Below are 25,061 nucleotides of genomic sequence, written 5' to 3' on the forward strand. Positions count from 1 at the left end.
AGATGCTGCAAGGCTGAACTGCTGGACCCAGCGCGGAGCAGCGAAGGGATGGACACGGTAACTGCTGGGGCACTTCCATCCTCGCTGCAGCCAGGGCTGCTCCGTCTCCTCTGCCCCTGAGTGAAAGAGTCGCTGCTTGATTTTCTGCTGCTGGTTTGTAGCTTGGGGCTGTTATCTTTGTGAAATGCCGGGAGCAGTTTAACCTCAGGGTTAGGTGCGCACTCTCATTGCTGCTTCTGCTCTGCACAGGGACCACAAAGGGGCAGCTTTTCTGTCCCAGAGCAGGGGCTGAGGGGATCCCAGTGCCTGGCTTCTTCCCCCCCTCGCTCTGCAATGAGTTCCGGTTGCTGCCTCTTAATTGAACAAAAAGTAGAGGTGGATTTTGTTTCTGGGAGAAACCGGGGAGTTACTGAGTTGATGGCATCTGTGACCGGCTCCTCTCAGCACAGCCGGGGTGCCTGGGCTCGGCTCCAGCCACCCTGCTGCTGGGCAGAGGGCAGTGCTGATTAAACATTTACCCGAGGGAGCTCCCTTGCAAATCAAGGTAAAGAATGGATGAAACCAGAAAGAATTTGGGGAGGGAAACACACAGCGCTTCCTCTTGTTTGTCATGCATGTCACATCTTGAGTGGGGTTTATTTTCCCGTGTTAATTTGCTTTAGAAAATCGACTGCAGAACATTAATGATAAGCCTGGTTCCTTTCAGTTAGCCCTTGGTATCGGCACAAACCTCCAGCTGCTGCTCTTTCTGAAAGGTATCCTTATCGTGGTCTTAAGCTGAGCTTTATTCTGCTTCCTTGAACGATATTAATGTTAGAGGAACATTTTATTTATAGGGAGAAAATATGGAAAGTTTGGCTGTCCCCTGACTCTGTAATGCCCGTAGCTTTCCAGTCAGTGGAAGTTTGGTTCCTTTTTCTCTCCCTCTCTCATCTTTCATGGGCTTTTGCCAACTGTCTTATGATTCGCAGTGAACTCTTTGGCCAGATGTAGCTGCAATACATGCTGTGAGCTTTTGGCAGCCCTTTATGTTTGTTAGTGTATTCCCCCCACTTGTCAACTGGTCTAATTTTCAGAGAAGCGTCTCTCCCTGCTGTGCTGAACCCTTTCTGGGCTGGTGGGGCACTGGGATAGGGACTCTGTGTCCCACCTACCTGTGACCCACTCAGCACCATGTTAAGGCAGAGCATCATCCTGAGCCAGCTTAGGTTGTGTGGGTTGAGCTGGAGAGTAGTTTGGAGGGGATTGTGGTTTGAAACAGTATCAGCTCTGATAGAAAACCGTCCTTGCAGAGACTGGGAGGACTCATTGCAGCTCAGAGGGTTGTGCTAAGGCCCTCTGCAAGGAAGCTGCAGTTGCAGGAGCTTTGTTGGGGGAAGATGGTGTGGGGGCTGGCTGGGTGTGGGTGTGCAGGGAGTGGCTGTGAGGCACAATTTAACCCCATCCTCCCAGGCAGCTCAGTGTGCTCAGCTGTACATACCCCTCCCACCCCAGGTCTGCCACTGGCATCCATAGCCAGCAGGCTGCAAACCGGGAGAAAACTACTTTCTAATGAAGGGCATTAAGCACAGATAACCTTCCAGTTAATTAGGTAAATCATTTGAAGCTGCCATTTCAAGGCAAGAGGAATAACAACTTGAGGGGGGGAAAGGGAAGCTTGCATCCATCCCTCATTAATTAAAGGTAGTGCCAAGACAGTGACTGTTGCAGCCAGGGAGAGGCCTGACCAAAACCCCTGTTTCACAGGTGTCTGCCTTGCCTGTGGCACATTGAGACATGTAGGTACTTCTTCTTTTCTGTTTTCTTTGTCTCCAAGGGCACTGATGAGGAACTATGCACCTCAGTAAAGAAAATCAGTAAGGAGAGGTAAATGGCATTGAACTCTTCAACTGTTGCTGCAGCACGTGCGACAGCTCGGCGCAATTGCATTAGGGCACCTCGCTGCTTTATTTCCTGTCTGGCATCACTGGAGGGATCGGGTACATGTGGGATTAGGGTTTTTTTTTCCCCCCCCAAAAAAAAATCTGATTCATCCTCCGTATGCTTCTGAAAACTCCCCTTCCCATCGGCTCGCCACTAGATTAGGCTGTCTGGGCAGCTTACACGGCATCACGCTGCTGACCACTAATATGAAATATAATTGGAGCAATTCAAACCTCTCCCCCAAGGGTTGGTTCTTTACATCATGCACTACCCTGTGAAAGTAATAAAGTCAGTGAAAGGGGTTATTCAAGAGAAATTGTCAGTGTTTAATAAATCGTGCAATTAAATGCAATAAAACCTCAGTATGCTATTCATCTGTTCTGCCTTAACACTTAAGGCTGGGGCTTTTTTCAGAATAACGAAGTTCTGTCCTAGATAATTTTTTCCAATTTCCTCATTAGACAGGTTCTCGTGGAGCCTTACAGTTCTCTGCGCTGAACTAAGCTGCCAGAGTAGTGCACCTAATGTAATCATGGCATATAAAAAGTTATAGAGCAGTTCAAGGACTTAAGTAGCTCATAAATTTTTCTTCATATATTCTCCCTGGTTCAGCTCAGGGCTGAATTTAAGCCACAACGTTACAGGCAAAAAATAGCGGTCCCCTTTCTGTGGCATGGGATGGTGAGACACTTGGGGGACAAAGGCTTGAAACAGCTCGTTCTTTAAGTGCCCTTTTAACCTGTGCTGTTACTGATTCACTCTCTGTGTTCAAAATCCTATATAACCCAGGGCCTGGTAGCTGGTGGAAGAGGAAAGGATTCTTTTAGCTGGAATTCATCCCCTGGCCCAGGAGATGCTCTTGCTGTCTTTGTGTGCTGTGAGCTGGGTTTGTACTGTCTCTGTTTCCTGGGGTGGGAATAATGGCAAGGGGAGAAGCATCAGAAGAGTGGTGGGGACCCTGAGTTGAACCAATGTGATGGAGGAAAAAGATTTTGTCCCAGGGGTCTTCTGGAGCATGTCAGGGAGGATGCTTACTGCTTCTCTTCCCATGGTGGAGTTTTCTAAAGGAGGAAGGGGATGGACTGGTGATCTCCAGATCAGCACTGGCCTCTCTCCTGGCTGGTGCTTGTATACTGAAAATAAAGTGCAGCTTTCCTACTCAGCAGCTACATTAAGCAGTACTGCAGCAGCTCTGCTGGGAAGCTCTGCCATTCATTTTACTGTTTGCCAGGTCATCCTGAAGGAGATTCTCCACTACTGGGTGATACTGGGGAGTAGGAGCCATCTCTGCTGGTCTCACTAGCTTGGCTTGGTTGTTTTCCCTGTCTTTTCCATCTGTGTCAGCTCTACTGCCCTTACCAGAAGTGATTTGTGAGCCTTTGGAGCATCCTTTGAATGAGCTAATTCTCCTCTTCTGCTTTTAAATTTTCACCAAGCTCTCTGTATCCTTGCTGATCAGGGTGGAGCCTGCAGCCTCTTTCTCTCTGAAACGATCATAATCATATAAATTGCCTGTGGCCACATGTGAAAGCAGATGTTTTCTATGGTTTCTTCCCTCTCCCAGGAAGAAGTGACTGATTTCAAAGCCCTCCGAGCAAGATTTCAAAATGACTCCGACTTGGCCAACAAGCTGGTGGAGCCACTCAAGAAGCATCCCACTGAAATCCCTCCCAGGCCTGGCTCTCTGCCTCTGAGTAAGAAAGAAGTGTTAACACGAAAACCCAAGGATGAACCTGCCTCCCAACCCTCTCCGTTCACCCAGTGCAACCCCTTGTCATGGCCTCGAGCCAAGCTGGGCTACTTGGGGATGGCAGGCCACAAAGGCAACCTCTCAAAGAAAGGCTTGAGTTCTTCCAAGAATGGTCCAGAAAAGCCATTGCCATCCTATTGCATTGACCAGCAAACTGCTCCAGAGGGTCGCCTGCTCCCAAATTCCTTCCACCGTGCCCGGCAGATCTGGGAAAATACTTTATCCCACAGTGAGAAGGCAACTGCAGTGCTCCCAGCCCAACGGGCAACGAACTTGTACATGCACCCTTGTCCGGAGCAGAGGCCGACATGTGCTCCAGCTGCATCAGGCAGCAGCAGGATGCAGCTCTCTGGGAGCCAGCCCACACTGGACGTGCGTGCCCAGAAGAAGGATGCTCTGCGCGGCAGCGGGATGGCTCTTCCTCAAGCTCCTGGAGAACACAGGGGCTCTGATGAAGCTGATGCTGAGAGTGTGGTGGCAACTGGATTCTGCCCGCCAGGTTATCGCCCACCAAGAGAAGGTATAGTACCACCTTGTCACCAGGAAGGTATAGTAAGCTGTATTAACACCAAGCATGCATATATATATATATATATGTGTGTATATGCAGACATATGGCCATATATGTATGTAGATACTCTGAAAGTGCAGGATACAGCAGCTGTTATGAGTTGGGACCCTCAAATGAAAATGCTCCCTTCCTTCCCTGAATGTCCTGGAGATGAGAAGTGGGTCCCAAACCACTGCTGACCTTGGGTGAGAGAAGGGTTCCCCACTCCTACCATATTTGAAAGTACACTTTAAGAAACTGCCCAGATTTGGAGAGGAAGATGGAAGGGGACAGGAGTATCTTTAGTTTGGGTTTGCTTTAGCCTTTTGCAATTACTAGGTAGATGTGACTATGCCCTGCTCTTTGGTTTTCACACAGATGTATAAAAGCTTGGCTTTTCTGCAAAGATGCCTTACTTCAATTTAAAATGGCTTAAACCTCAACTCCCCCCTCTGCACCCTCCCAGCTTTGAAAAAGGTCATATTTGAACTTGGTGAGCGTATTCTCCTGGTAATGTTTCTTATAGAAACTGGTGCTAGGAAACTCCAATGCTGTGAAGTTCCTTCTGCTGACGTCATGCTGAGTGACGGGGTTCTGAAAAGATTAAGTCCTTGTTTACCCTGGAAAGTTACCTCACTTGGACTGTGTGTGGAAAACAGCTATGCCACTAAATCCTGGCAGATTAAATTGTTATCGGTACAGAAAATTAGGCCAGTATTTTATAATCTAGAGGAAGGGAGCTGTCGAGAGCTGAGGCCCCAACATGCTTAGCTTTATAAAAATCTGTAAAAATGGACATTTCCATGTATTTTTCCACTCTGGTAACATGATAAGAGCCCCACTGTGTAACAGGGATGCTGAAATTGGAAGGAAGCAGAGCTGGTTAGTAATGTCTGTATAGCATCTGACAGTCTTAGATGTCTTTTTACTTACATGAAGGCTAATTGCTGTCCTTGTGTTTCTCTGGAGCAGAATCGGAGCATCCCTTCTGCCAGCCCAGAGCAGGAAAATGGCCTGTCAGCCCCGGGAGTAAGTGGCCAAGAATTAAACCTCTCCCTTCAGTTGAATCCCTGGGTCCAGCCCCTGGGAAGCCAGCAAGACCCCCAAAGTTTGATCTTAGTCCTTTCCGAAGCGCCATGCCTTCAGTCCACAGAGGAAATGAAACAAGTAAGTGATGTCTAATCTTTCTCCCCAAACCTGTTCTGCAGAAAACAAGTGATAATTTGTAGTTTATTGACATCTAAAACGCTGCCATTCCAAGCACAAAAAAATAAGACATTGATACTTGTTCCTCAAACATGAAAAAGAGCCCAGCAGTTTCCATGAGACTGATTTTTGCTCTTAATCTGGAAAAGGGATCTAATTTTCCAGGTTGGACATTGTCCCCTATGCAGAAACCTGCTTTGCCCCTAACTGTAGTGTACTGTGAGTGGTTTACTGCTGGTGTACCTGGTGAGCTGATCTTTATCTCTCCTTTTCAATGGGAAAAGCCTAGGGCTGGGCAGCACAGGGCTGTGGGAAGGCAAAATACAATCAGTAGAAACTTGCCACCTAATCCCCCCAATTCTGCTTTAAGTAAAACAGAGGGCAATGTCGTTAAATGTTCCAACATCAAGAAATGCAGAAGTTGGGTTTCCCATAATAAAACCCTGTTGATGTTGCATAATAGAATACACTGGACCACTTATTAAACAGCTAAATAGTGTTTCTTTATAGGGTTTAAATATAGCCAGATCTTTAGGCACAACTTTTGCTGAATTCAAAGGGAGCTGCTTTTCTAGGAAGGGCTCGGCTAAACACTGTTTAGCTTTACTGTGCCAGTGCTTACTGGTTTGCCATGGCCTTGATAATAAGAGGGAAACAGAGAGTCTTCCACTGACCCTCTTTTTTAACCTACTTGCCTTTTTTATATATATTAATCTGATGGAGGGAACTAGTTACATTTCTGTGTCATCAACTCAATATTACTCAGTTATCGATCTCTGGAAAGCCTGAGGTTGTTGCCTGGAAACATGAAATAATGGCATACTAACACAGCCACATCCCCAGTTCCTGCTGGCAACCTTGTCTCATGCCCACCTTTGTGTGCCCTGTGCTGTCTGAGGAAGGGCTGTCCCCATCACGCCTCCCCCATCCAGAGGAGAACGGTCTTGCTTTCAAATGCTAATCCTCTGTGTGTTTGTGTGCAGCTGCTGATGAAGAGGATTACTTGATCCCTGAAAGGTGAGCATACAGTGAAGCAAGGTGTGGCATGTCAGCGATGGGAACATCCCCATCCCATGATGCTGCAGCATCCCCTCCGCTCAGTCTGGAGGGAACATCCCCCTCCCCCAGGCAGTGATTTCCTGCGGCTCCAAGGGCTATGTGAACCTACATGGGAAGCTCAAAGCTTGCTGGGCTGGCCTTACCCTAAAGCAGAAAGCTTCATCTTTCCTTTCTCCTCTGTGCTTTTTGAGCGGCGTGAAGAGTCTGGTTTAGCTGGTTGGAGAGAAAACACTGCTGATACTTTGTTTGCACTCACCCACTGCATGTTTTTCCCTTCCTGTTTTCCATGTACTCAAGCTGGATGTTTTTAGAAAAGAGATGCTTTTGAGGACTGTTGCTGAAACAAAGTCCTGGCACAACCAGCAGGTGTTGGGGTGGGGTTTTGCCAGCAACAGAGAAACTCGCCTTCCTGTGTGTTTGTGCTGCCAGCACAGCCAAGGTACAGGGGCTACTGCCCTCCCTCCCCATCCCCAGGACTTCAGTCATCTCCAGATGCTGAAGTGAGATTATTTTTAATTGAGTGGTGGTCCAAACTCAACTGGAGAACTTGAGCTGATCAGTTCATCTTCTGATGCCACAAATGTCTGAAATGGCTCAAAAACCTTACAGAAACAATTAGCTTTGTGTACAAGGGGATCCTGACCTTTTCTGCCATGTCTCTGCCTTGTCATGAGTAGTTGCACAGTGTTCCTGGTTCTGTGCCACAAGAACAGCCAAAGCAGAGAAAAATATTCATATACAAGTTTTGTCTCAGCTGCATGTGCATACAGCTGGGAAAATGGGAAACAGAATTGGCTGAAGCAAAGCAAAAAAGAGATGAATTCTTAAAATAACCTGTGCCCAAAAAAGGAGCTCTTGCAGCTAATGACAGGGCAAGTTGTGCTTTTCCCATCATGAGGTGTTCCTACCAGCACTGGCTGGTGTTTTGTTTAACCTTTAACCTGTGCTTGTCAGAAGAGAACTAGTCAAAAAATAACCAGCTCCTAAGCTGTCATGCCCCACAAGGAAGCCATCCTCGTAATATATTGCGGCAACATTAACTATCTCGCTCTAATATTTGTGATACGGTCTTTACAATAGGTCACTTGTTAAATATTAACCATCTGATAACTGGGGAAATGAATTGGCTGAACTCCAGCACAAAAGCAAATTCGTGGGAGTCTGGGGGCAGAAATTACCCTCCCTGAAGCCCACAGGGCTGCCTTTGTCCAGCCAAGGATTTTCTCCCAGGGTTGGGCTGGGGAAGTGAAGGGTAGGGGTTTTCCCTGGTTTCCTCTTCTTTAAGTGATGGCACTGGGGACAAAATACCTGCTCATGGTATTAACACATCATGTCCATGTGTGACCCCTTCAGTGGGATCTATGTGTTCCAAACACACTGTGGGACCTGGAAGCCAGCAGACAGTGTCCCAGTGCCAGGGGGCTGCAGGGGAGACCAGGGGGCTGGGGGAGCCTTTGGCAGCAGCAAAATTTCTGCTTGACTTCAAGTCTCATTTCTCACTCTGGTTTCTCTGCTGTTAACACACTCCTCAAGTCCCTTTTCCTCTTGTTCTGGTCTGCAACTGCTTAGTCCTTATTCTGTTGTTGCTGAGCAGCAGGGTGATTCAAGGAAAACCAAACCCTCCCTGAGTTTGACTTGCTGTTAAAAGGTGGAAGTTCTTACTACAACTCTTCCTGGTGCTCTTTCAATGCACAACCCCTGCATGTGTCACAAGCTGCATCTTGTGCCTTTGCCCCTTCCCAATATGCTCTGGAGCTGCTGAAACCTCTGCTGCAATGGATGGGGGGCAGCTTTGGGGCTGGGTGCTCCAGGAAGGCTCGGACTTCTCTCTGTACCCATTCCCAAATCAATGTAATTTGAATTTGCAGAGTAGAAAAGGAAAAAGGAGAAGGAGGAAATGGGGACTGTGCTAAGAAGCCCAGTACTAGAGGCTGTGTGATTCTGGGGCTGTGGCACCTCTCATCCCAGGGCTGGCACGTGTCACTCAGCGTGTCGGCATGGAGCATGTGGCTTGATAAGCTTGGGAGCAGGACCTTTAGATGTACCCTAGACATTCCCCTTTCTCTTTCATTACATGAGAAACAACTTGCCAGACAGCACAACTGGGCTGTTAGTAATTTTTACAAAGCTGTGGTAGGTTTGAAAACTGCTGCACTCCAGTTTCCTTGGACTTTTTGTTCTGTTTCTACGTGAGGACATGCTGCAGGCGAGTAATCCCAGTATGAAGTCCCCCAGGGTGCTCTGAGCCCTGTAGACGCCGACTGTGCTCCCAAAGGAAAAGCAGTGGGAGTGTGGAATCTGGGAGAGGCTCAAACAAGCCCTTTGTCTGGCAGAAGTCTCCTCTCTCTCCAAGGAGTTCCTGATTTCACTTTGATTTCTTGTAGGCTCAGTATCAAAGCACATGAATTCCTTGTCCTTTAAATGAAATTTAATTTTTTTTCAGACTTCTAAAAGGGTCAGAAATAAAATCTTGTCTCTTTTTCTCTCATTTTCTCAGTGCTCGAGTTGAAGAGCAGCATAATTATGAGGAAACACCAATGTACCTGTCTCAGTCTGAGGACACCACAACCTTGCGTGTCATTAAAGGTACTTTGCAAGGAGACACTTCTTAGGTGAATTATATGCTATCTGGGACATAGTCATTAAAAAAAAAAAGGACAATATAGTTTCTTTCAGCTGGGAAAAGCAGCTGCACGTTGGTCAGGGTGACCACAGATGACTGTCCCTCTGTGCATTGTCACTGTATGAAAACTTTGGGGCACAGACAAAAAAGAAGTTAGCCTTTTGGTGGTGAGGTGGTGCTTACAGTAAAGTGAGAGTGAAGAGTAGGCATGAGACACTACCTGTGTAAAAGATAAAGATAGTGAGGCAAATCTTGGCATCTTCTTGGAAACAGTTTGTTTTTTCAGGGTACAGAGCATTTCCATCTCCATTGCTGTTTCTTCCCAGTTTAATTTTCTCTTTTTACATTTTGCAAAGTTTCCTCTCTTTTGGGAGGTTTGAGGTTTGTTTTTTTTTTTTTTTCCTGCCTTGTGCATTGGTTTTCTCCTCAACTAGAACAGGAGCCAAGTAACTTCCCTGAGTGGGACCCACCACAGTCCTCTTGTGTTTGCCCCAAGGGCTGTGGCCAGCCAAGCTTGATGCTGCAGTCCTCTGAGTGTAAGCCAATGCTAAACAGCAAATCAAAGGACCCTGACCAGTAGGACGTGGTGAATGTACCATGGTGAATGTGTGCCTGGATGCTGAGCATGTGGGCTGAAGTTGGATTTTGCAACTTAAAGTGCAATGACTTTAACATGGACTAAAAAGTAATACCTGTTCTTTTCTAGTACGTAAGACAGAGCCTCAAGAACACAGGGTAAGTCTCCTCACAGCTGGTTTTGATCTTTTAGGCTTGACTGTGCCATACATGTCATGCTTTCTTATCTTAGAACTTTTTAATTTGTGTATTTCTTATCTGCCACATATCTCTGTGTGTGTTGTCTGTGAAGTCTCTCAAAAAGTAAACTAGAAATTGCAGAGGGAACATGGAGATTAATGAGGTTTCTAAGCACGTTATGGGAGACAGTCAGTTCCCTTGGCTTCCTCTGCAAACATGTAAGGAAGTGCAGCATCCTCAGCTTGTTGGTAGTAGACGAAATAAATGTGAACCACCAGTACCAAGATCATGAATTCTTGATGGTTCCACTATGAATTCTTGATGGTTCCACTGAATTGTTATGGAAGTTCCTGTCAAAAGCTGCTGGTGCTGGTAATCCCTCTGTGAAGGCATCAAGGCAAAATTCAGCCAAGTTCCTTGTCATGGCAGCATGCTTTGAGCTTTGGCTCATGACTGAGGGCAACTGTATGCATTTCCTCCCTTGCTGCAGGGATACCCCTTCTGCAAACTGTGACCTGATCCTTTCCATTTTAGCCTGGTTACAAAGGGGGTGGCAGCTCAGCTTGGCTTTGGAGGTAGCCTGCAGTGAAGGCAGGATAAGACACTTGTCCCCAGAGAAGCCTTGTTTGGCTGCACAGCCAGGTTCATGGTGAGTGGGTGGATGAAGAGAAAAAGTCATCTTGTGCCAGGAGGTGATCATGTAATGGGTATCAGTTCAGGCTCTGCTAAAAGAGGGGAAACTACTCTTTGGATGATGTCAAACTTCACTTTCAAGTCCTGACTTGCAAAGTAATCAAATGGTCCAGGAAATAGCACAGGTTTCCAAATGCACTTATCTGCACATGATTTGTAGAGAGGTTCTCTGGCTTGGCTTTGGTCTTATTTTATGGTAGGTTAGAAAATCTGTATTTATTAAAAAAACTTCCTCCTCTCCTGTAAGCTCTTGAACCTGTAATTGCTTTCATTCTGACCAGTAGCTTCACTGGCCTGATCACTTACACTGTTACATCATCCCCGTACAGTTTGTCAATATGTGTATCCCCTGTCCTGCAAAGCAGAGGAAATATCCTTGTCTGATGACTATTCCAAACGTAAAATGCTTCTGGGCTTTCTGAAGAAGTATTTATTTAAATACTAGGTGACAGTTGAAGCTTTGTATTAAAGCTTTACTTCTGAAAAAAACCACCCCACAGTGGCTGAAGGCTTTCCTCTTCTTTATTCTAGAAACAGAAGTCTCTTCCCTTTGCCAAATCCAGGTAATTTCCTTTCCTTTCTCTCAAGTTTCTTCTAGCCCCACAACTAACCCAGGTTAGGGTTAGAATATAGCAAGGCTCATTAAATGGAAATGTCACATATTTCATGACCAGTACAATGTAGACGACAATGCTCTTCTGTAGATGCTGACGATCTTCTGTGTCAATACTTGTGATTTCATTCAATTTTATTTTTAGTCCAAAGCATATATGGAGGGGAGATTTTCTCCTCTGACACACACACACACAAAACCCCAAAGCATTGTCTTTTCCTATTGAAACTTGAACTTTTTCTGCATAAGAAGGGAGAGGTATGAAGGAAACTGAGACAACTGGTCCCAGGTTCAAAGCTGTGTGGTAAAGCAAGGTCCACACTGAATTTCACCCTATAAATGTCACATTTCAAACTCCTTGCAGTGTTTAATTATTGTCACTGGTTGAAGTGTGTCTTTTTGATGGGGACTGAAGAATTATGTGATGAAAGGGGGTCACTTCAGTGGGAAATGTTGTGACGCTGGGAAAAAATATAACGCTCTGCCTCCTGCAGCTGTATCTTCTTCCCTAAATTGCAGTATTGTATGGTGAAAGGCATGTCTTGTAAAGACAAATGGATCTAGCTTGTTCATTCCTGCTACCAGAAAACAATCATCTTAGTTTGTTCCTTTTCCAAGAGCAATTCCTATTACCCCAAGCAACCAGACCCTTTTAGATTTGCTTTGCCCTTTCGGTACTGGTGGTCTCTTTGGCATCTACCTCATTCAAACCAAAAATGAGGCGCTTATTTGGTCACAGGCATAAAGCAATCCATCTGCCTGTGGCTTTGCAAAAATGCCTGTGTTCAGAGATGTGTCTTATATCTGAAATTTTCTGTCTTGGAAGAGCTATAATAGAGGATGAAAAAGAGAAAAAAACAAGTCATGAAAGAGAGAAACAGGAAGCAAAGAAAATTGTCAAGGTATTGTATCCCTGAGACTACTTTTAATAGTTATTGTGGGATATCTCTTCTCCTTATATCCTCCCTCTATTCAGGAAATAGCTAAAATGTGACTCCTTAATCATCTGGTTTTCTCTGCCTTCTCTTTTGTCTGCCCGTTGCTCAACAGCTGCTGCCTAAAAGGCAGGTAGTGCTGCCCAGCAGCACCTATATCTACCAAAAATCCCTGATTGAAAAGGGTGTGAAAGTACTTTAAGTCCATAGAAAGATAACTTATATTCTTATAGATGTATGTGTGCAAGTTAAATTAAAAAGCTGTTTCTAAAGTCTGCTGACCAAACCAAATGTCTGATCTCAGACAGGTGGAAACAAATACGTATGTCCCAATAGCCAAACCACAGAAGATGGTAGAGGTGGGATGAAGGTGCCACAAGTGAAGCAAGATATGACCAGTACCCAGACTGCAAAGCATCCTACCCCACAAGGGCTGGCAAAAGACAGAGCAGAACTCTGTGAGTATCTCATTGCGCTGTTGAGTGTTTCCTCAATCCTCAGTCCCATCTGTTGCCCAAATGTCTCTTCCATATGGGAAATAATGTTAAATTTGGATGCAACTCTTGAACCAATTTAGTTAAACCAGGGCAAAAGGTTGCAGGCACATTTGTATTCTGGTCTGAATCATTTATTTTGGCTTTGCAAATAGCTTCCTAAGTTGGTTAACCATCTGCGGAACTCAAACCAAGGTGTTTGTTTTTCTAGCTGATTGCCCTTATCCGAGAGAGCTGAAATCCATCCATCTCCTCTGCTTCTCATAATTTATTGACTCTCAGAAAAGGGTTTAGCTGAGGCTTGTGGTAGAAACACATGAGAGCCTGAGGTCTCCCCACGTCCCTTATTAAGATGGATGATGGCTCCTCCCTCCATCATCTTAGTAGTTCCAGTGAGCCTTTTTCTGACTTTGGGCTTCTTCTGTCAGGATGCTCTGAGAAAGCATCCCAAGGTGGTGATACACACCTTAGCTGCACAATTAAACCCAGCCACAACTCCTCTGCAAACACTGTTTTCAAACTTGAAGTGTAAGTAAGTGGGCAGGGGCTGTATTCTGAAAAGGGTTACTCTGAACTCTGCAAGCTGCTAGTGTGACATGGCAGCATTTCAAAGGTGAAAGAGAAAAGTAGCTCTGTTGAGCTCTGCGGACAGACCAGGAGCCTGAAGGAGAAAGTGTAAATGGGCTGTGGCTGTGGTTGTTGTGATTGGTGTGGTCCTGTGCTGCTGGGCTTTTCTTTTAATTTTAAATCACTTCATAATAATTTTCTGGTTTGGTTGGTGTCTGGTTTTGTAAGAAATCCTGCTGGTTTTCTTGACCTTTGAACAGCTAGAGGTAACTTCTTTTGGGATTTGATTTTTTAGAGCACTCCTGGTGAGCCTCCTGCTCTTGCTTCACCAGAGAGGCTGATTCAGAGAACTGCGTAGTTCCTCCTCCCCTTCCCACTCCATCTTTTCATGGGGGGTTGAATATTTTGCAGAAATGGTGGCCATTAACTAGACCATATTGTGGTAGTTCATGTTTCTGATGAGACCTGTTACATTTCTACATTATTCTGTCTCTTAAATCAGTTTTGAGGATTTCATATTGCCACTTAGCAGAAGCCTCCAGTAATAAACTTTTTCTAACCTCACGAGATGCAATTCTCATGCTTGGTGAAATATATCTCTGAGATACTCACCCTCCTTGTCTCCTTTCTGAGATGTTGATTTGCACATGTACTCCCAGTGGACTGGTCCATTATTTGGATCTTAGCATCTCTGCCAACCATGCAAAGTGCTCCCTTCAATCACTTCTGCAAACATCCATGAATAACCTCTTGGGATGTGTTCTGGTGAGGATGATTTGGGTCAGAGCTGCCACAACTGAGAATATTGATGGAAGTTTTAATTTTTTTAAACCTAAAATACTTTAACACTTTAAATTGTTTGAAAGTTAAATGTTTTTAAACTCAGACTACTTTAAAATTCTTTGCTTTTCTTTCTCAAAATGTCTTAGAGCAGAGACTTTCCTGGTCTCCTGGAATAGAAAGTATGACTGTAAGCTCTTATTTATTGTGGCTGTTATCCTCAAAAGTTGTCCTTGCCCACAGTCCCTTGTCCAAAGTCCCACAGGAAACCTTCTGAAGCAATGGTCCCCTCTCATTTACAGTGAGCTGTATGTATGCTGGTGCTCCAAAGCCAGATGTAGAAAGAACAACCTTGAACCAAAACACTCGGCAGTCTCTGCAGGCACCAGATGATATATATGATGACGTTGAGGAAATGCAGGATAGACTGTGAGTATGGACCAGGGCTCTTCACAACTGCTGTATCTATGAAATATCTCTTAAAACCTATGCTGCACTACAGCCCCATGTAATGTTTCTGTCTTTTAGCAGCCAAGCATCAGATGCCTCAAGCCCATTTGCTTCAACCAGCGGTAAGTGCAGCACATGGGGAAGCTGGAACGGGAGCTGCTTTTAATTTGGGCTGGTCCCTGGGAGATGATGTGAATAGCTTCATTTAACTTTTGACATCTATAGTGTCTCCTTCTGGTCTGGTTGCTCTAAATTCCTATTAAAACCAGTGGGGAGCAATACATATGTCTAGTATGGAATTCATTTGAGCAACCTTGAAGCCTCTGTAAGAGCAAAATGTAACGGCCTGGGTGCAATTTGTCCAGCAAACCTCACCTCATTGCTACTGGATGTGGTTTGTGATAATGGCATGCCTTGGTTTTGAGTTTCAGGAAACAGCTATGAAGAAACATATGAAGATGTTGAGACTGGAGGTGATAATCCAGAAAAAATGGAGTGAGTTGCAATTTCTTAGCCTCTATTTTGAAATACTGACCATAACTCCTTGATCTCCCATGCCAAATACTGGCTGGAAGCTCTTTTTTTCCTAATGCAACTGCAGAAAAGTTTTTGTATGGGTGGGTTTCTCCCCCCCCCCCCTTTCTCCCTCTTTCCCCTTTGGCTGACACTTAAGGAGCTTGTAGCACCCTCCATCCGTTGGAAGTACCCTCATCACAGACCTCTGCTTGCATGAACCACACAGGACAGTCTTGCCATCCTTCTCTTAAAAGAGCTGCTCAGTTGTGGTAGAGAAATGGCACCTTTTCTTGCATGTGTCAGAGCAGGTAGCATTTGAGGGACAAATGGGGACATTGTCCCCACAAAAAAAAGGGCACAAAATGCCCGTATTTCAGACCACAGCATGTTGGAAAGCTGAAAGGAGCTCAGGCTGTGAGGTAATGCCTGCAGCTGACATGCTGTAACTGACTTGCAACCTGCTTTATTTTTTTATATAGCTTCTCATGACATTTGCTTCCACAGGGTCTGTTATAAATGCTGTGAGTTTTGCAGCCTCAGGTTTATGTGTTGCCTGAGCTTCCCAAATGGATTAAGAAGTGAAACATGAAGTTAGTCGTGTTTTTACTTACTGGCTTTGTGTGGTTCCCTACCCTCATGCAGTAAAAGATCTCCTGCATCCCTTTGTAAGAAATAGAGACAGCCTTTGGGAATGGCATGTGGACTGAGGATGCAGCATGCAACAGCTTCAAGTGCATCTGGGGGGGGGTGGCTCTCTTCTAAGGAGCAGTGTGGGAGGAATAACAAGGTGTTGCTGCACATCTGCTTTTCCTCATACTAGCTTGTGTCTGGATTCAAGTCGAGTTTACATGTGTTGGAGAGGGGAAAATTGTATGGGAAACCTGAAACTCTGGAGGTGGCTGGGCACTCATTAAGGAGGAAAATTGTCACTTCTCTGCAAATTGTCCAGGGGGGATGTGTGGTGGAGGTGCATGAGCTTCTCAGTCCAGAGGGTAAGGGTGCTGGCGCCTGTACCTGACTTCTACCCACTGGGAAGCGTACTCATGCCTCTTCTGCACCTCTCTGCCAATGGGTGCTGAAGAGTAGCAGAAATTAAACTCTGTGGCTGTTTCACAGAGGACCAAAGCATCTTGCTGGGTTTGCAAGGGAATTTGCAAGGAAATTTGGTTGGGACCAAATTTATGGGGTTCACAGGTCAGTGGCTTAATCCCAAAACCAGTCTTTATATAAAACTTCCTATTGAGACCACATGCAGGATGAGGTGTGCCAATACACATGATGTATTTTTAATAGTAGTTTTGCACAGGTAAAGTCCACAGGTGAGGATCTTGGTTGTTTGCAGATACTTTATCAGAGAAATCACTGTGTAGCTTTTAGTGGAACATCCTTCTCAAGAGTATACATGACAGAAATGTGTGTTGGAGGATGACATGGACAGATTCTCCTGATCTTCTCCTTTAATGTGCACTGCATGCCTCTGGGGAATTTTTGTCCATTTCATCAGGAATTTTTACTCCAAAGAAACCCAGATCATTCTGTAGTTGTTGGGTCAGAGGAGGAAAACTTCAATTAGACAGAAAAGTTTAAAGCTAAGCAAAGATTTAAGCTTTGACTTGATAATTAAGCACTTTCTGCTGTGTTGGTGCCTATCCCATTGAATCCATCATTCGTCTGCATGATGCTGTTGAGGCTTAATGCTGACCTGAGATCTACAGTCTGTTGACCTGAGGTCTACGGTCTGCTGAACATCCTTTAGCTGCTTTAGGATCCCTGGGACTATGAGTATTGCCAGCCTCACATAGTTCAGCACCTAGTGCCTCTTTAATTTGAAATGTGTTTCTCTTTTAATCAGAACTGAAAACCAAAAGGTATTTGGAAACTTGTTTAAGAGACAAAAGTTGAAGCTGAAGAATACCAGGTTCAAGGAAAACTTAAGGTAAGAGAATGTTGGTTATCCAGCTCCTTCCCCTCCAAATGTGAGCATTTGTATCTGCAATAATATGAGAAAAGGAAATCTAGGAGTAAGGAATGCAGCTTTATTTGGAAAGTTATGCCAGAAGTGTTTCTATCAACTCACTGGGAGCTGCTATGGGAGGTGGGGCCAGTGGTGCATGCATACAGCTTCTCTGAAGCCTCTGGCATCAAGAATCTATGGGACCTGGTCCTACAGCAGTGACCAAGTTTTCATAGGCTTCTTGCTGCCTTTGGTACCTTTCTTATACCTCAGCATGATGCAGGTACACACCATAGAAATGTGATACCTGTTGCCTGGACCAGGATTAGGCAGAGGCTCGCTGGCGTGGCTCTTAACAGCTGAGGGTTTTCACTCCAAGTAGCACTTACAGTAAAGTTGGTGACAGTATCTGCTGAAGAAGTTTACTATTGAATCTGTAGTCTTACAAGCTAGGAAGTTATACAATATCCCTCATACTATAGTGCCCTTTCAGGTACTCTGACTTTAACATTCAAAACCCTGTAAGACCCCATGGAAACTCCCTTTTCCTCAAGGGCTTAGTAGCTGCCTGCAGAATCCACCACTGCCAACGTGTGCTTCCCCCAGTGCACAGAGCCTGAAGGCCAGGAAAATGCCACTTTTTCTTCTTTGTTTGGAAAGTCCAGATTAACCTTTTCCTCTGTTATACAAGGAGGATTTGTTTTACTTAAACCCTTTCACACTGGGCACTCTGCCACATGAGTTGCTCCTTCCTGTGTTGCCGCTAAATAGCATCATAGGGATGGAGCCACCAGATTCCATGCTGTTTTCCTGTTGCATAGAACCCTTAAAGCCCCTAGACCTGCCTCTATCACTTCAGCAGCAAGCACTGCTAGTTTGTTGGTGCTCATGGCTTTTTGGGCAGACTCATTTCTAAAAGTTTCTTTCTATCCACAGGTTGTTTTCCATTTCGGCACCAAATTTAGGTAAGATACACATATCTGATTCCTGGGGATTTGGGTGTCTATATATGAAATAACAACTGTATTGCACAATGGAAAACCAACTTTATGCATTGTGCCTTTCTGAAAATTGTGTTATGGGGCAGCATTAACTTTGAAGGCTTGATAGAGATTTGTGCTTCAGTTGAGACTGGGTTTTATGCTCATTTTTGGAACTTTTTCCTTTGAAGAGAGTTATTCTTCCTAAAGATCTGGATATGTTTAGGAACAGAACATGTGAAGCAATCCACACTGAACCACTGTGCTCTGGCAGCTCTCTGTGTAACTACTTACTGCTGCCTGCTGGAGATACAAGTTCACACCTTGTGTAAATGGGGATGGACACAAGAACTGTCCCTGCTAATCACAAGCCTTGAGAAGGTTCTGGAGTGACTGTACCCATGCCCTTGGGATGGAAAGCCTGTCTGGGCTGCCTGCAGTTTGAAGCTGGGCTTTGTTGCTGTTCCTGCTCTATCCCTGGAGCTGGATGGCCAAACCCATCCAGAAGACTGCCCACAAACAGTACTAAAAACACAAGGTATTCTGCCTTGTGCTGGACTTTTGGATGACTTTTGGCGTCCCAAGGATCTTCCTTTTGCATTGCCTTTACCTCTTTGGGTTGAATGACTAGCAGCAGCCCCAATTTTCCTCTGCAATATATTGCTTTGAGTATCAGGCTCAGAATGACATTTTCTAATGAATTTCTCTGCTTGGTTGACAGATGCTCTTTCCCAGGACAGCACAGATATATATGATGATGCTGAAGTGGGGAAAAGAGAGACAAGGTGAGAAGGATGGCCTCCCCTGGTACTGGCCTGGGGAGCCTGTGGTACTGCAAGCCACCAAGGATGGTTTTTTGGTGACCTTATTAATGTTTATAAATACGTAAAGGGTGAGAGTCAGGAGGATGGAGCCAGGCTCTTCTCAGTGATGGCAGCAATAGGACAAGGGGCAGCAGGTGCAAGCTGGAGTACAGGAAGTTCCATGTAAATATAAGGAGAAAATATTTCACTGTGAGGGTGATGGAGCACTGGGACAGGCTGCCCAGAGAGGTTCTGGAATCTTCTCTGGAGACATTCAGACCCTGCCTGGATGTGTTCCTGTGTGATTTACTCTGGGTGATCCTGCTCTGGCAGGAGGGTTGGACTAGATGATCTTTCAAGATCCCTTCCAACTCCTAACATTCTGTGAGGATCATGAGATGGTTGGGACTGAGTCCTCTGGAGATGCTCCCGGTGCCTTCTTCATGTGTGTTTAATTTGGCAAGGAGCATCCCACAAAATGTTTCTTCTACATTACCTATTTAGTGCCAGAGACATGAAATGCAGAGAGCTGCTCCCTGAAACATGGATTAAAACTAAAGGAAGGAAGGTTTAGATTAGATATTAGGGGGAAGTTTTTTACAGAGAGAGTGGTGAGGTGCTGGAACAGGCTGCCCAGAGAAGTAGTGGATGCTCCATCCCTGGAGATGTTCAAGGCCAGGTTGGATGGGGCCCTGAGCAACCTTGTGTAGATCCAGGCCTGAAGTTGGTGGCCCTGCCTGTGGCAGGGGGGTTGGAGCTCTGTGATCCTTGGGGTCCCTTCCAACCTATGCCATTCTATGATTCTATGTGAAAATTCAGATAGTTTTCCTAAGAAAGGAAAGCTCCAGCTCCCAGACCTGATAATCAGCCCCGTCCTGGCAAGCTCCTTGTCAGAAAAATTACTTTTAATAGGAACAACATGTCTCCATGTCTTGCTGCCAGATGACTGTGGTCGCAGCGTGTGCTGGTATAAATCACAGCAAGTGTTTGCGTTTCAGTGGTGGTTGTGGGGGGGAGACACAGAGAAAATTCATGACTTTGTAGGTACATGGGTTTGGGGAGGGGACACCATCTTCTGGAAAAAAATTGCATTTCTACGTGGCTCTTTCCCCTCCTTTCAGAGAGAAGGACGACAAGCACAAAAGCTGGATGCCAAAATTTCTGCTGACGAAAGAGGATAAGGACCGAAGGAAAAGCAGTGGTGACATGGAAAGGTCTTGATTTCCATTCTGTGTTTTCCTGTGCTATCTAACTTGGTAATGCATCTCTTGAGTTGTTTACAGGGGTGGGATGCCCCTAATTGCACAAACTTTTTGTGTCTGGCTGCTGCTCCAGGGTCCTCTCCCTTTGAACCCAACTTTCAGGAAACTTTCCTGAAAAGGTCTTTGAGGGAAAACCAAACTCTTGGATCTGAGCTGTACAGGAGCAAGGGATACCCTGAAGGTCTCATCCTAAAGTAGTATCATGTCTTCCCACTTAGCTGAGACAAAAAGCTGTTACTTGCTATGTATTCATCTGCTTTCCTGACAAGCTCGGTCCCATTCCTTCTTTAGTAGTGCTTGATTAAATATTTGATCTCTGTGGATCAGCTAATTGCTGCTTTGACAAGAGCACTTTGTTTAGAGGACCTGTACACGGTGTAGTAATTGCCTATGTGTTCCCTTTGCCCTTCATTTAGAACATTGATTTCGTGGTTCTCCTTCCAGCTGGGTTTACTGCGTTGCCTCTTGCTGTACCATTCATGCATAACAGCAAAACCCCCCTTTGTGTTATGGGTGTTGTGACAATTCACATGGAAGTAAGATATTTAATTTCCCTTTTAGATCAGAAAAATGTGCATTGCAATGAGCTTTTACAATGACCTGGGCCTTCAAGCAAATGCAAATCAGAGAGATATCTTCCAGGCTTTCACCCCAGAGGTCCTGCATGGGATTGCTCAAACACCACTTGTGATGCACAAAGTCATGCACATGATCTCATAGACTATCAGGAAGCTGAGACTGCCAAGGAGGAATCTTTTCACACCTTAAAAGTCCCTAATTTCAGCCCATTTCCTCTCCTCTCAGTTTTAACTGCGTAAAAGTTAATCAAGGTTGGATAATATATTGCATGGTTTCACTCATTAGTTTGCTTGGTTTTTTCTGTCTTAGTTTGAAAATGCCACAGCTAGAATATCATGTACAGAAAGAGTGGCATCTCCATACCCAGGGAACACCTTGGCATGGAGGGCCATTGCTTCTCGGGAGCTAGTTGAAAGAGCTTGTTTCTCACTTTACAGTGCTGTATAAATGGGGTTTTTGGGGTGAAGGTTTTCTCTACGTGCTAAAAAACCAACAAAAATCTACAGAGCTGTGTCAAGTCCCACTTCCATAAATGACTTGGGATGAGAGCTATCTCAGGACTCTTTCTGTTTGAATATAAATAAAAGCAGAAGGAGAGAATTTGCTGGGGCAAAAGTGAATTGACTCCTATAAAAATGCAACTGATTTGAAACACTTGATGGAGAGTTTGTTTGTTCCCACGCTGCTTACAGTGAAAACACTTATTGCAAATGGAGATACAAAATGGCTCAAGTTATGGTCACCAGAAACTTCGAGTTGCACACTCATCCTTTCATGAATAACAGCGATGGGAACAGGATGCTTTGCCCCTCCAAAAGTTCACTGCAAGCAAGTCTGGAGTTAGGCTCCAAGTTGCACTTGCCAATGTGCCAGGATTACTTTAGGAGGAGCTCAGAAGTGTGTGTGTCTCTTTCTCAATGCAGAAGTATCTTCAAATTCAAGAACATCAGTACAGAAAGAAGCAAGAAGATGGGAAAAGAAGAGAAGATTTTTAGAGAAACATTTCTGGTATGTATCTCTCTTTAAAGTACTATCTGTGTCAGAGGAGGAGAGCAAGTATGTATCCTACTTCAGATGCATGGTGGAAAGTTCTAGTTCTTCATCCCTATCTAATGCTAGGAGAGATGTCCAACTGATGTGCTGCCCTCTCCTCTAATCTGGGATATTAATCAGGGATGTTGCTGGGATTTTTCCCCCTGTTCAGCCCCACACAAAGCTTCACAACCTAGCCTGAGATCTCACACATGCTTCTAGAATTAATTCCTGCTTTTCTTTCTTCTCTGCAGTACAATAAGGAGATCAATGTCATCAGCACAGCCACTGCCGAGTGTTCAGTCGCCAGCAAGAGGAGAGTTGATCTCCCGCTCACAGCTGGAGAACAGCTGGATGTTATCGATGTCACAGAGGGCACTGCAGTGATTTGCCGCAATTCGGAGGGAAGATGTGAGTCTGCAGAAAGCCTCTGGGCATGGGTGGTTGCTTTCCAACCCAGTTTGGAGGGACAAGCAACAGCAGGTCCTTTGTGCCACTCTGACCTTATTTACTCAAGAGTTTTACTAATCCACTTCTTTTTCTTTTTCCTTCCCCTTCTCTCAGATGGGTACGTTCTAGTGGAGCATTTGAACTTCAGGTAAACTCAGATTTTATTTATTATGATGCATATTTTCTTCCCTTCCTGTGTATAGCTATATGAGATCTGGAGAAATGTACTTAAAACTTCTGAAGGCAGGGGAAGGTTAATATAAACAGCCAGTATTAAATATTAAATAAGTATTTCCAATTTTAGCCTGCTGCTCTGCTGTTATACAGGTTTCCAGTCCAACTGCAGATTAAAAAAAAAAATCAAAACCCTATCCAGTCGTGACTTGTATAAATCAGAGGCTCTTGACTGCCTTCAGATATGCCATATTAATTCACATCTGCTCCAAACATGGGCCACTTGGTGTGCATCGCCTTGCCAAAACACGCCCTTAAATTCCCCACTGCAATATCATTTCCTTGCATGCTCATGCATAATTGATACAAATGAACCTCTTATTGCCCAGGTGCCTGTTGCTCTGAAACTTTCTCTTTTTTTTTTGTTGGTTTTTTTTGAGGCAGACAGTACTAAAACTGCCCCAGGAGCTGCTCTCCCCAGAGCATCTCTGAAGGTCCCTTTTGTGCTTCCCGCATCCGTGAGAGTCTACATTGGTCAACAGTGGAGAGCTCATATGAATGTAAATAAAATTTTGATAACATTTTGTGGCTTTTTTTACACTTACTCTGTTAAAATAATTCCTTTTATTTTTTTTTCTTTGTCTGTTATTTTTAGAGCCCATCCTCACCAATTATCTCCACATCAGTCATTTTTGGGGCTTCTCCCTTTTTTGGAGTACCGTGTTGGTCAGTTCTGAAATAGCTGTAACACCACCACCTTTGCATGAAAAAAACAAAATAGTGTGGTGGAGTTGTTCTTGTCACTGTCTGTTTTAAGGGGTTGGAATTGCAGGACTGCCCCAAAAGATTTGCTTTTTCAAAAGCAAACCATATAAATCCAAACTGGTTTTGGTCTCGACAAAATTGTTGGGACAAGAAGTAGATACCGCCACTCTTGCTGGATTAAATACATAAACCAGTGGAAAACTCGACTCATTTCTTTCCCAAAAAAACTGCTAAAAAATAGAGTAAATAAAGCATTCAGTCAAAATTTATTTTATTTTTGTAAGCTTAGGCATCCCAGAAATGTAAAGGCTGACTTCTGGCTTGCCTCGCCGCGGCAGGCAGTTACCCAACAGTTGCCCCTGTGTTCAGGGTATTCTCTGCTGTGGGCCTGGAGGATGATTGCTTAAGAAAAATGCTCCTAAATGGAGGAAGAGAAATATAAATTGCTAATGGCCTCTCCTTGGCATAGCCAGTGGATACCTTTTCAAAAGCAGAAAAATGCTTTGGAAAAGAAGAAAAAAAACCAACAACCTTACCTATGACTGTAGTGTAGAGTTTCTGGCCCTCCCTGGCACATTTTAAGAGTCTATATCAGTTTGCTCATAAATATCCTAAAAATGTAGATGGTTTAATTAGAAATTATTAAATGTTCCAGGCTTAAGAAAACACAGCAAAATAATATAAAAAATAAAAGAGTGCTGTTTTGCCACACAGCCCCTTCAAAGCTGGCATAGAAGACATCAGGAAAAAAAAAAAAAACCCAGAGCAAATATTTAACATTTACTTTTAAGTCTAAACAGGCATTCTTATTTATTTTACCATGTGGTTACTATTAAGTGTATTGGCCTGCATCCATCCTTGCAATAAAAATAAATAAAACAAACCCCTGTAAGCATGCGCAGCTTTGCAGGCTTGCCAGCCCAAATATTTAGACTTCTCTAGCAGAGCTGGAGAGTTCAGGGAGCTGAAGTGTGTTTTTGGCTTCAGAGCAGGCTGGGACGTGCACTGTGTCCTTCACCTTTACAGGGGATTGTCCCAAAGGAAGCTGTGGAGATATTTTACCTGGGGGGGCTTTTTTCCGTGGTTACGTTTAGGATTGATCCTGTGAAGAAGACACCCACTTCTTCATCTCCTTCCTCATCTTCCCCATCCAGCACTAGCTCAGAGGTCCTGAAGTCTATTGACCACACGCTCTGTAATGTGCACTAGAGGCAAATCTCATATTAGCCACACATGCTCGTTCTTTCTTGTCTCTTAAGGAAGTTATTTAACTCTTTCTTCCCTCCCTTTTTTAAAATTAAGCTTTTTCAAAAGCCCTCCCCATGTATCCTGTGATATACGTGGCCAGGCCCCCATCCCAGTGCACTTACACATGGTCCTTGAGGGGTTGTCACCCAACTGGATGTGGAACAACACAATTTCACACTGATGCTGACAGCTGGCTTAATGCAAAGACGCCTTGCCCTTCACTTCTGAGAACTATTTCTCTTCATGGACAGATTCCAATGTGTGCACAGAAGGAAAGCACTTGAGATGGGATGACTCCAGACAATACAGAACTGCTTTACATATAGCAATTTAGATTTCCTCAATTAAACCACGCATTGGCTATACTTGGGCCAAGATATTGGTCAGGAAATTAAATTCTTCCTATTTTTTTTTTCTTTTATGGCTTTGCTGGTACAGCCCAAACACAGCAAAACTTAAAGTAATTCTCATGTGAATTTTAAACCCTGTTTCTCCTCATTATTTCTCAAAATCGAGACCATCACAATAACCACTCTGATTTGCTAAACCTGAGGGAGAACTGAAATGTCTTAGAAGCCAATTCTGCCCCACACACAGTGTGTAAAAGGGAGACTGTGGATAGGATGAAACCAGAGCACTCACTTCTTTGTGCACTGCTGGATTGTAAGAAGTTAAAGCTTTTTCAAGTTAAACCTTTGTGCTTTAACTGGATTTACTTCCCTTAGCAGCACAGATATATGTGAGCTAGGTCCCCAATTACCCCCCAAGCACCTTTCCTGCAATGAAAAGTTATTTTGCACAATACTTTTCAATTGCTTTTCTCCATGCTTTTGTGTAAGGAGTCAAGATCTAACTCAGCATGGGTCCATCAGCTTGCTGGAGGCATGTTAATGCAGAAG

The 25,061-nt window shown here is 44.5% G+C and overlaps 1 protein-coding gene across 4 annotated transcripts; it reads left to right on the forward strand.

Moving 5' to 3' along the window:
- On the forward strand, positions 1 to 22,724 carry FYB2 (FYN binding protein 2). Of its 4 annotated transcripts, none has more exons than XM_084266208.1 (20): positions 1 to 57; positions 3,488 to 4,193; positions 5,196 to 5,390; positions 6,413 to 6,446; positions 8,986 to 9,074; positions 9,818 to 9,846; positions 11,092 to 11,123; positions 12,000 to 12,075; positions 12,413 to 12,566; positions 14,252 to 14,378; positions 14,478 to 14,521; positions 14,825 to 14,894; positions 16,768 to 16,851; positions 17,806 to 17,834; positions 18,571 to 18,634; positions 19,774 to 19,866; positions 21,417 to 21,501; positions 21,780 to 21,936; positions 22,090 to 22,123; positions 22,594 to 22,724. In XM_084266208.1, exons 1-20 carry the CDS (start codon positions 49 to 51, stop codon positions 22,601 to 22,603), a joined length of 2,121 nt encoding a protein of 706 aa, XP_084122334.1. In that variant the 5' UTR covers positions 1 to 48; the 3' UTR covers positions 22,604 to 22,724. The 4 variants fall into 4 exon arrangements, with proteins under 4 accessions (XP_084122334.1, XP_084122336.1, XP_084122335.1 ...); XM_084266210.1 differs by having other exon boundaries at positions 14,831 to 14,894; XM_084266209.1 differs by having other exon boundaries at positions 14,481 to 14,521.
- The last annotated feature ends 2,337 nt before the right edge of the window (positions 22,725 to 25,061 follow it).

Source organism: Gallinula chloropus (genome assembly GCF_964237585.1).
Source record: "Gallinula chloropus genome assembly, chromosome: 6".
Classification (NCBI taxonomy): domain Eukaryota; kingdom Metazoa; phylum Chordata; class Aves; order Gruiformes; family Rallidae; genus Gallinula; species Gallinula chloropus.